The following is an 11,823-nucleotide window of genomic DNA, read 5'->3' on the forward strand; positions in this document are numbered from 1 at the left end:
GGCATGTATACAGCTCTACACAGATGTTTACATTATTTATACAGTTTTGTGCAAAATTCTTGATCTGCCCTGCATTTCTTTATATTTTGTTAGGACAATGGGAAATAGGTGCAAAAAATGTATTAAAAAGGGCAGACATACATGGAAACACAGTATATAAGACAAAAACTGAGTTTGTTCATTTCTAACAAGCTTGAAAGTCGATATTTGGTGTGACCACCTTTATTCTTCAGCACAGCCTGAACTCTCTGAGGCAGCTCTCTTGTCATTTCTTCTAGTAGTCTCCAGGCTTCTTGAAGGACATTCAAAGCTCTTCTTTGGATGTTTCTGCCTTTTGTTCTGTTCTCTGTCAAGATGATCTCACACTGCTTCTATAAGACTGAGGTCCGGGCACTTGGGAGGCCAATCCATGACTGATAGTGGACCTTTCTTCATTCATAATTTTCTTAATGTTGACAAGATCTCCAACACCACTGACTGCAATGCAGTCCAAACCATGACAGAGCCTCCACCATGTTTTACAGATGGCTGTAGACCCTCACAGCTGTACCTCTCTCCTGACCTCCTCCATACAAAAATTTTCTTAATGAGACCTGTTGCCATAGATTTTCAGTCCAGTTCTTGTGTAATTAGGCATACCTCGGCAGCCACCCTTCTACTGAAACAGTAAACAGTAGGTGGATCAACTGAAAGTCCAGGTGCATCTCCCAGGTCCTGTGTCAGGTCTTTGCTGGATTTGGACAGGACCTTCAGATACTATTCATCTACTGTAATTTTTAGGCCTGCCACTTTTTCTTGTCCTTTAATTGTCCAGTTTCCTCAAATTTTTAAGGACGCTCTGCACACCATGCTGAGATATGCCAAGTTGTTAGTAACAGCTCTTTGCTACAGGCTGCTAGTACAAAGCAGCTAATTATGCAATATAAAATGTTTTCTTTGCTAAGTTGTCTCTAGACACAACATTGGTTCATCCCTTGAGTTAGGTGCCTTTTTTATGCTTGAATGTTTCATAAGTCAGTGTTAAGAGGATTAACAAACAAACAAAAATCCTCTGAAAATGATCAGATACAAGGACCGGATTTAAAATGAGGGAAAAGTAGCCGAAGTCCAAAGAAAAACTTTGAAAGACCTTCGGAAAGTTGGAGAACTGTTGCTCAAGACCACTTTAAAAAAAAAAAAAATTACAAGGAAGTCTGGCTCCTTGGAAGCAAATATAAAGAAATGAGGGATGGCACAAGGGTTTTGCCCAATAATATACATAACATTGATAGACAGATTTTCAGCTACACAACAACAAAATAGGTTGTGTGAAATTCCATAATATTTAAAGGTTAAATGAAGAGGACATTTTAAATGATTCAAGTAAGTACTGTGAAAGAAAGAAAGAAAGAAAGAAAGAAAGAAAGAAAGAAAGAAAAGAAAGAAAGAAAGAAAGAAAGAAAGAAAGAAAGAAAGAAAGAAAGAAAGAAAGAAAGAAAGAAAGAAGAAAGAAAGAAAGAAAGAAAGAAAGAAAGGAAGAAAAGAAAGGAAGAAAGAAAGAAGAAAGAAAGAAAGAAAGAATGGATAATAGAAAATGGATAATAGGTACTGATTTGTATAACTGGACATAAATAACTTGAGCTTATTATATCATATTATAATATAGTATATTCCTAACTAACTAGGCAGCTCATTCTCTTTCTCTTAACAATACTTTCTTTGAAGATAGAACACATTTAGGGCATTATTCTAGCCCTCTATAATGTGATATTTAGAATCCCTATTTATCATTCCCCATATGCCTATATGTTGTCAGTGCAAACAGCTGCAGACGGAAACAGCTCTATATAGCATTATTATCACTTTGACCTTCAGATCAATCTATTGACCTTGAAGAAGAGGTCAGAGGTCAAATGTAACATCATATTTTAAATCTTAAACAGTACTTACGAAGTTACGAATCTTTTGTCAATTTTGGACCAATAAATCATTAAGTTAACCTTGAAGACCTCGGTGGATGTAAGCCAAATTTTAATGGATTATTAACATGACCCCACTCTGCACCCCTACAAAGTTTTATCAGAATTCATTCAAAACTTTTCAGGCTATAATGTTTACAGACAGAACACACACACACACACACACACACACACACACACACACACACACACACACACACACACACACACACACACACACGCAAACGCTACCAAAAGAATCCTAGGCGGAGGTAATAATGGACCGAGCTGTGTGGTGTGCTGTGCAGTGGTCCTGTAGGTGGCGGTGTTGGTTGTTCTTTTTTACTTCCTGCCACATTGAGAATAGAAGAAGAGCGGAAGCGAAGCAGTTGTTAGTTGGTGCTTAGTAGTACCGCTTGATAATTCTTCTACCGCATATAAGGAGTTTGTCAGCGTCCACACTCAGACATGAACGGGCTAGATGAACCAATGGCACCACAAACATTTCTTTACGGTGAGACAACTTCTTTATTTTGTGTGTGGACTTTTACATTTTGTTTGTCACCGTGTTTTTTTGCCATCAGCAAGAGAAGCATGGGCTGCATGCGCCGTTTTTTTTTTTTTTTTTAAACAACCTAAGACAGTGTACCTGTTGGTATAATAAAAACATCTAAAAATGTAATATCGTATGTTGGTAGCTCTTAAGTATCGCAGCGGGAGGTTGAATGAGTCCTGCTGAGCAGCGTGCCTTCAGACCACTCTGCCACACACGTGCTTGGTTATCAACATGGCGGCGCCCGTGATTTGTTAACAGTCTTGATATCTGATCATTTTCGTGTAAACCAGGATTTAAAACTGCTGTCCACTTAAGTATGCACCTCTTCTCGATGAACTGCCCTCTTGAAGTTCGCGTTTGACCTGTCGGTTTTTGCCCACCGGGAAAAGTGCTCTCAACGTGGCTTCAACCACACGCGGACCGCGCTGACCTTCCTCCCCCCAGTTCACTGTGATGGCGTTTTAAACCAAACCAGATCATAATGAATATTTTTATCCTTCCATCCTCTGTCATTCTGCCTCCCCTTAACCTCCTTTTAGCATGGGAATCTTCGACACAGTACAAGCAGCAGATGAAGTAACAATGTGCTGTTCAACTTAACTGAGAATGGAAACTTTGTGAATTACAAATTCATAGCTGGTTAAAAAGGGCTAAATATTTTTCTCACAAACTGAGCAAAATCTTTCCAGATTGTTCTGGGCCTGGAAACAGAATGTCTGCAGACTGATGATGCTTGACCAAAGCACTTCAAATACTTTTTAACCCACATTTATTGAAATGCTGTATTATCAGCTGTAGAAGATGCAGAGCATTTTAAAATGGCATTTGCCTTACTGTGTTTCACACTTTACTCTGAGTTTTGATGAAACGATTTTTCACGGTTTTCCCCTCTCAGTTGAGGGGGATTCCTATTATTACATATCCACCCCCATCTACTGTAGGGCTCCCTCTTGTGCGCAGCTTAAATATGGCACTCAATGCCAAATTTTTCAATTCTTTCCATCAGGCTGTGTGCTGGAAGCTGGAAAGGGAGGTGGTCTTCAATCCCGACGATGATGATTTGGAGCATCAGCTGGATCTGAGGATGGTGGGTATCAAAGTTATGCAGTTTCTAAGATGTCTTTTATTCTTTGGCCTCCCAGTGTTTTTGCAGTTTGTTCAGCCTTGTGTATTATCAGCCTTTAATATTGGGCAAACAGAATGCAGTGCAGCTGTCAAATAAAATTCTCAGATTTTGTTATATCCCACTGTGAGCGCATAGATTCATTGTTGATTAAATGAAACAAATTTCCTGTAACTCCAAGTTACTACTTAGAAGGGAAATCCTTCAGATTTTGTTTGAACATGTTAACATGTCAAATGTTCTGTTGCTTCTCCAGGTGTGTGTGGACCCAGCACGAAAGATGAACTTCATATGGTGGAGGTAGAAGGGCAGGACGCAGAGGGTCAGAAAGTCAGGCAGTCCTGGTTTCACTTAAGCCCTCGACTTTGCCAAGTGTAAGTAAAGTTCCTGCTTAGAAACACACAGCTGAGCGTTGTCATGTTTTGGTGTTCCTTAACCTCACGCAGGGCTTCAGCGCTGCCACCTCAGGGAAGTCTGTAACGATTTTTTTTTTTTTTTTTTTTTGTCAGGCAGCTCTCTTAAAGTGAGTGTTTGTTTGTTGCAGGCGTGTCTTGCGGTTAGCACAATTACAACCCCCAGCAGTTTTCCGCCTGAAGGCGGGTTCGGGTCCGATCCACATCAGTGGACAGCACCTTGTCAGTGAGTATTCATTACAAGAACGTGGTGATAACCTCTACACAATCAGACTTTAATAGCACACGGCGGAGAGATTGCTTTGATAGAAATGGCTTGTAAATTGTCCCTCCAGTGATGGAGGCGATCAGTCTTTTGATGAAGACGACGAGGATGATGATGAGGAGCAGCAGGAGGAAGAGATCAAAACATCAAAGAAAAAGGCCTGCTTCTTCCCCTGCAGCAAAGTCTCAGGTTGGTTTTCATGCGGTTCAGTTTAAAGTTGAAATTTGTCACTGCAGGTCCATGATGACTTTTAATCTCCCGTACAGAAAAAGATGAAACTAGAAGAGGAGGAAGAGGATGACGAGCGATGATGAGGATGAAGAGGATGAGGATGATGAGTGAGTGTCTGGCCACACTGAGTGACACAATATTGTAACTTTTCCTATTCTGTCACATGTTGAGGCCATTAGTTCTTGTCCTCATGCGTTTATAGCTTTGCTTAGTGACACCCCCCCACTCCTTTTTTGGAGACTGTAGGGGAATCGATTGTAAAGATTGGCCGGCTCTGGGCAAAGCCTTCCTTCATATTTAGGTCACTGCACTGCTGGGAAAAGAGCGTACTGCTGCTCATCTTGCTGCCGGCAATGCGTAGCAGGCTTTTGTGGAAAATTGGTCCTCTTTTTCACCAACATGTATTGTGAAATGTGGCAAAGACCAGATGGCCTTTTTAAAACACCTTGTTCTCATGTTTATAATGTTAGCGTAAACTAGTGCTATCACCCTGTAGCCACTACAGGGTGCAGTCAACATTTATTACAGTTTAATGATAATAGGCCAAAACATGTCATGTTAATTTTAAGAGCAGTGTCCTTGAGTAAATGCTTGAGTTCTGCTTCTCCAGTGAATCTATGTAGAGCCTGTAATGCAACAATGCAGTGGGGCAACACTGAGGAAATGCCTCAGGTGTTTTTTTGTACAACTATTTGCAGAACAGTCAGTTTGCCACACCAAATTATTTGCCCCCCCCTCCAAAAAAAAAAAAAAACAAAAACAAAAAAAACAATTCCTGTCCTCCACAAGACTGAGTGGTCCATCTTAGGCAAAACTTGCCATCAGTATCGTCCTTACCACCTTTTCACCTGTTCCTCAGCAACCAAATGCCACATGTTGCTGTGTAATTTTCTGATTGGTTGATATGGTGCATTTTTCCCACCAATAGGAAATGGGATGTCATGAATTCTTTTGTTTTATTTGCAAGACCCTTCCGCTAGCAAAATCCAGTTTTGGGCATTTCTTCTCCTGCACAAAAAGCACATCCAACATGGGGACAATATACAGGAAAAAGCATGGCGTAAATTAATTGGTCATAGCTCTGATATTACTTGTACGTAGTTTGAAGTCCGCACTTTGAACTCATGTTGAAACAGAGACTCGGCGCGGCAGCAGCCCGATGCTACGTCATCTCAAATCAGCGTCGTCGTTTGGACATGCCAGTGCAATCCATGCAGGGTTAATGATAAAGTAGTTTGAGGAAGAGGATTGAAGTTTTCCTGTAAATGGCAACAATGACTTGAATAATGTATCTTTAAGTCATATTTCTGCTTTGGCACTGGGATGATGTCATCATTCTGGACAACAGTTTGGATCCAAGTTGGTTTTAGGTCAAAGGCCCTTTTATAAAAGAGAGCACTAGTAATACTGCTGACACAGAGGACTATAGTAGTCAAAAAATAACTTCGTGTGTAATTTTTATATAGTTTCATTTGAGCACAGCTGTTTATCATATTTATATTTTTTCCAGGGATGATGAAGAGGAGGATGATGACGATGATGAGGAGAGCATGGAAGAAGAGTCACCTGTTAGGTAAGTAAATATCATTACGAGAGGATTTTGAGTTAAAGCTTAATTCACACGAGCTTCCTCTGCGACTGACAGCTGTCTGTCTGTTACAGGCCAAACCAGCAACCATCCAAGCAAACACCATCCAAACCCAAGCACCGGCACAGAATGGCAAGAGTTCAAAACCAAACACTCCAGCCAAAAACCAGGTAGCCACGGTTTCTTCATACTGACTGGACAGAATGAAGGGTGCTCCACTAATGATGAATAAAAAGGCAGCATATAATTTTTAAAACTTGTAAATGTATCATGTAATTTCTAATGTCTAAGCTTTACTTTTTTCTCCATTGTACAAAAAAGACCCCTAAAGGAAAGAGTGACAAGTCTCCCAAAACTCCACCAACTCCAAAACCAAGTTTAACGGTGCCTGAGATCAAAGCCAAGATGATGGAGGCAGTGAAGAAGGTCGGTGTCCTTGGAGGTCCTTTTGAAGCTGTTTATTATTTCCTTAGCATGATTACAGTTGTATTGATTATAATTCTTGCTTTCATATAGGGAATAATATTACCTAAAGCCCAGCCCAAGTTCGAGAACTTTGTGAAGCATGGTCATAAGGTGACAGATGCCAAGGTATGTACACATTTACATTGCCTGCACTTATCAAATGCACGTTACTTAGATTGATGTGAAAACGTTGGTATTTGGTTTGAGTATTTTCAGATCTGTTGGCTGTAAATTTTAACTGTGTGGGGAGGGGGGGGAATACTGCTGAGTACATGCGTTTATTCTACCACTAGGGGGCACTAAAGCCACTGTCTCAAATCATACAAAAGATGGAGGTTGACGTAAATCAGTCACCAAAAAATGGGGAAACAAAAATCTACATAAGAGTTAATATGATGCATACATTTTAAATGCCTTTGAACCTGTGCTGGCTTGGGCCAACATTTTAAGCCAGTTATTTATTTTTTCATCCTCAGGTTGTCGCAGAGCTGTGGAAGTGGAGACAGGCATTGAAGGAATAACAGACCTTGTAGTTTTATCTATGTAATTTTTTTTTTTTATATATATATAACTTGTTTATGCCATAGCACCCCTTAAAACCCTCTGAAGCCAAACTCAGTGGCCTCACACCTGTCCTTAAATTACTCTTCAAGTGTAGTCCAGTTCGTTTGCCCTCCTGGATGAAGAGATTGGAAGGGGTAGTGATGGATGGTGATCGTGCACTGCTGGCACATTGTCTATCCACCTCCATCACCCTTTCATTACTAGTTTTGTTTCTTTTTTTTTTCTTTTTAACAGAAGTTTGTCATGGCCTCATTAAGGAACAGTTGAAATACAGCCTTCATTACAACAAAATTTAAAAGCACATTCAAGCTCAGACTTAACTTAAAATCCATTTTCAGCAATTAAACATCAGCTACTGTTGGCAGTGCTCACTGATCTTCATGTTGATCGGTCTGGTACTATCAAGAACACTTGGCACATTTTTTTTTTTTTTTTCTTCTTTTTTTTGTTTTTTAAATTGTGCTGAAGATGTATTTTTACCGTCCAAGCAAAACAATTCAACCATCTGGTTTAATCAGCCGCCTGCATTCAACCTGGAAGTGAAGCAGCCGACTCGTTTTCACCTCTGCAGAACGGTGTTGCCATGCCCACTGACAGCCCATAGGCCAAAGGTTACGTGCTTTGTCCGCAACTGTATGCATGAGTTAATTTTTAAGTCACTTGTGTAATGTTTCATAGAAATTTCCACTGGTATCAAGTTGAAAGAAGCTGCAGTTTGACCAGTTGAGGCTATTCCATTCTTGGTGCACGAGGCCTGCTAGATGAGTCCATTCCATGCTGTCAAACAAGTGTCAGTTTTTATGACTTTTCAATGGACTACCCCTAAAATTGATTGAATAAAAATAATAAATGCATCTGTCTGTCTGTTGCTGTTTTACAATCACAGTAGATACCAGTTTTTTTCCTCAGTACATAATAAAGAAATAAAAAAGCACAGGTTGTGTTAGTAGATATCCCAGAATCATTTTGAAGCTACTCTTGACAGCATACAGTGGACAACAGTGATCAGACTCAGGCTCACGTTGCAGACTGGTTAGCAGTTTGCATTTGACCTTTTGAGCAAATAACTTTTTATAGGCCTTCAGTCATCTGACAAAGGAACCATTTTGCAGAAATGCAGAGAGAGTGTAAAGTTCTTTGTAACCCTCTCAAATGCCAAGGCCACTTCAGTTCGCCCAGGCCACGTTTCTAAGGATTTATTGCATTTTGTTTCATTAAGCTACTCTCCAGCGTCAGCCTATTTTTACTTAATATATGTCGACATGCTACAACAAATTGCAAATCACCATTTGAATAATTTTGTAACATAACAGCCTCACCTGCTGTAACATGGCATGCATTTCCCTTTTTGCTAATGTGCAGCTTAAACTGAAATTTACATGTATTACATCTGGTTATCTAGAATGGGTTTGTGTGAACTCCTACTGAACCGCACCTGCCAACTCACTGCAGAGGGAAGTATGACGAGGGACCTGCGGTTGTGATGGGATCTAAACACCAACAGCTTCCCCCTCCGTTGAGCTGTACACCCAACTTCTCTCTTCTTTTGGTGGATGTAGTTCAGTAGAAAGTGGTTCCTGTGTAAACCTGTTCACATGAGGTTTTTAAGCTGGGTAATGTTTTCTACAGTGAGGCATTAGGGTCCCCCCCCCCCCCCCCCAAAAAAAAAGTGTTTTTGTTACTTAGAATTTATCCTTGCAGAAGTCACTACATCTCTGAAACTCACCCAAACAATGCAGGTGGATGAACTGCTCTGCTTTTGGGGCGAACTGTCCCTTTAACACAGAAAACCTTGTGCAAAGGGCTCCTATTTAAGAATTATTGCATATCTTTATGTGACCGATAATACAGATTCATTCATTCAGAGAGGCATGTTGTGATTAACAGTCTCGTACTGCTAAGAGTAGGGGAGCCCGTTCATGTGTTGAGAATTAAAGCAAATGTTTTCCAACTTTAAAAAAATAGGTGAAAATGTTTCACATAAGCCATTGTTATAATAAACCAAAGCAACTCTTACCACCATATAGGTTAAAAAAAAAAAAAATCTTAAAATTATGGGACAAGAAAATAGTGATGTTTCTTTTCTGAGCTTGTAGGACAGAGGCAGACAGGGGTTAGAAGGTTTGGCCCCCTGAAAGCAAAACCGTTACCAGTGATAGGTTTGTGATCTGGCCTGGAGGGAGGAAAGTAATGATTAGAGAATAGCAGGCAGAATTGGACCTGATGAAAAGCAGATCTGGAGCAAGACAGTGCAGGCTCATAAATGGTAAGAATCCCAACGACAAACAGGGAAGGCTGAAAAGGGAATATGGAATTCTCTGCTGTTACTACAGAGCCAAGCATACAAAATGTATTTACACCGACAATGCTGCATTCATCTTTACCCTTCATTCAATATACACTGCTCAAAAAAATAAAGGGAACACTCAGATAACACATCCTAGATCTGAATGAAGGAAATATTCTCATTGAATACTTTGTTGTGTACAAAGTTGAATGTGCTGACAACAAAATCACACAAAAATCATCAATAGAAATCAAATTTATTAACAATGGAGGCCTGGATTTGGAGTTGCACACATAATTAAAGTGGAAAAACACACTACAGGCTGATCCAACTTTGATCTAATGTCCTTAAAACAAGTCAAAATGAGGCTCATTATTGTGTGCTCATTATTGTCCACGTGCCTGTATGACCTCCCTACAACACCTGGGCATGCTCCTGATGAGGTGGTGGATGGTCTCCTGAGGGATCTCCTCCCAGACCTGGACTAAAGCATCTGCCAACTCCTGGACAGTCTTTGGTGCAACGTGACGGTGGATGGAGCGAGACATGATGTTCCAGATGTGCTCAGTCAGATTCAGGTCTGGGGAACGGGCGGGCCAGTCCATAGCTTCAATGTCTTCATCTTGGAGGAACTGCTGACACACTCCAGCCACATGAGGTCTAGCATTGTCCTGCATTAGGAGGAACCCAGGGCCAACTGCACCAGCATATGGTCTCACAAGGGGTCTGAGGATCTCATCTCGGTACCTAATGGCAGTCATGCTACCTCTGGCGAGCACATGGAGGGCTGTGCGGCCCTCCAAAGAAATGCCACCCCACACTATTACTGACCCACTGCCAAACCGGTCATGCTGAAGGATGTTGCAGGCAGCAGATCGCTCTCCACGGCGTCTCCAGACTCAGTCACGTCTGTCACACGTGCTCAGTGTGAACCTGCTTTCATCTGTGAAGAGCACAGGGCGCCAGTGGTGAATTTGCCAATCCTGGTGTTCTCTGGCAAATGCCAAGCGTCCTGCACGGTGTTGAGCTGTGAGCACAACCCCTATCTGTGGACATCGGGCCCTCAGACCATCCTCATGGAGTCGGTTTCTAACCGTTTGTGCAGACACATGCACATTTGTGGCCTGCTGGAGGTCATTTTGCAGGGCTCTGGCAGTGCTCCTCCTGTTCTTCCTTGCACAAAGGCGGAGGTAGCGGTCCTACTGCTGGGTTGGTGCCCTCCTACGGCCTCCTCCCCATCACCTGGGGTACTGGCCTGTCTCCTGGTAGCGCCTCCAGCCTCTGGACACTGCGCTGACAGACACAGCAAACCTTCTTGCCACAGCTCGCATTGATGTGCCATCCTGGATGAGCTGCACTACCTGAGCCACTTGTGTGGGTTGTAGAGTCCGTCTCATGCTACCACGAGTGTGAAAGCACCACCAACATTCAAAAGTGACCAAAACATCAGCCAGAAAATACAGGTACTGAGAAGTGGTCTGTGGTCCCCACCTGCAGAACCACTCCTTTATTGAGTGTGTCTTGCTAATGCCAATAATTTCCACCTGTTGTCTATTCCATTTGCACAAAGCATGTGAAATTGATTGTCAATCAGTGTTGCTTCCTAAGTGGAGAGTTTGATTTCAGAAGTTTGATTTACTTGGAGTTACATTGTGTTTGAGTGTTCCCTTTATTTTTTTGAGCGGTGTATATACACAGCTTCTTACCAACTACAAGCAGTTTGCTGTATGCACCACAAGATGGCATTAAAGCCAAAGCAACTTTGATTTTGTGGCCAGCGTACTCATCCAACTGAAGGAAGATGGCTTCCCTTCAGAGGGAGAGGTGTGTGGCCTTGATTTCAGTTTCCTGCCTCAGAAGTGAATTAATCTGCAACCCGAGTCTGACTGTCTGCACTGCAATATCCCCAAATGCTAGAACTGTGCAAGAGAAAGGTGATAAGTTGTCCAACAGCACGAGCCGGCTATTACGTGCACCATTACACAAAGGAGAAAACATGCTTTTAAATCTCAGAAGATAAATTTTCCTCGCCCCCCCCCGCCCCCCCCCAGCACTTTTGAATACATATTTTCATTTTGAGATAAAACACAGTTTCTGCCTTTTGGAATTATGCACAACACAAATTCACAATTTAAAGAGTTTTTTTTAAAAACGGAATATTTATTGTGATAAAAACAAAACAAAAAACAATCAAGACAGAAAAAGTCAAATACAAGGTCAGTGGACCTCTAGAAACTTAAAGAAAATCAGGGTATTTATAGGTTCAGATTCACTCCTGCAAATGATTAAAAACAACACTAATGGTTGGTTGTGGTATAATTTGTTGTGTCCTGTTACAGAGGTCAAAAGTACTATTGGTAGCAATGTTCTTCTCATGAAATATTATGCATTCTG

At 41.4% G+C, this 11,823-nt stretch overlaps 1 protein-coding gene across 1 annotated transcript; it reads left to right on the forward strand.

Moving 5' to 3' along the window:
• The first annotated feature begins 2,301 nt into the window (after positions 1 to 2,301).
• Positions 2,302 to 7,996, forward strand: npm1a (nucleophosmin 1a). Its single transcript, XM_030746310.1, is given in 17 exon segments — positions 2,302 to 2,451; positions 3,500 to 3,522; positions 3,524 to 3,584; positions 3,873 to 3,947; positions 3,950 to 3,990; positions 4,161 to 4,187; positions 4,189 to 4,259; positions 4,365 to 4,446; positions 4,448 to 4,483; positions 4,561 to 4,598; positions 4,600 to 4,632; positions 6,036 to 6,093; positions 6,171 to 6,228; positions 6,231 to 6,283; positions 6,435 to 6,539; positions 6,630 to 6,704; positions 7,055 to 7,996. Coding segments are annotated over 17 exon segments (927 nt in total). The 5' UTR covers positions 2,302 to 2,405; the 3' UTR covers positions 7,100 to 7,996.
• The last annotated feature ends 3,827 nt before the right edge of the window (positions 7,997 to 11,823 follow it).

This window comes from Archocentrus centrarchus, chromosome 14 (genome assembly GCF_007364275.1).
Source record: "Archocentrus centrarchus isolate MPI-CPG fArcCen1 chromosome 14, fArcCen1, whole genome shotgun sequence".
Taxonomy (NCBI): Eukaryota; Metazoa; Chordata; class Actinopteri; order Cichliformes; family Cichlidae; genus Archocentrus; species Archocentrus centrarchus.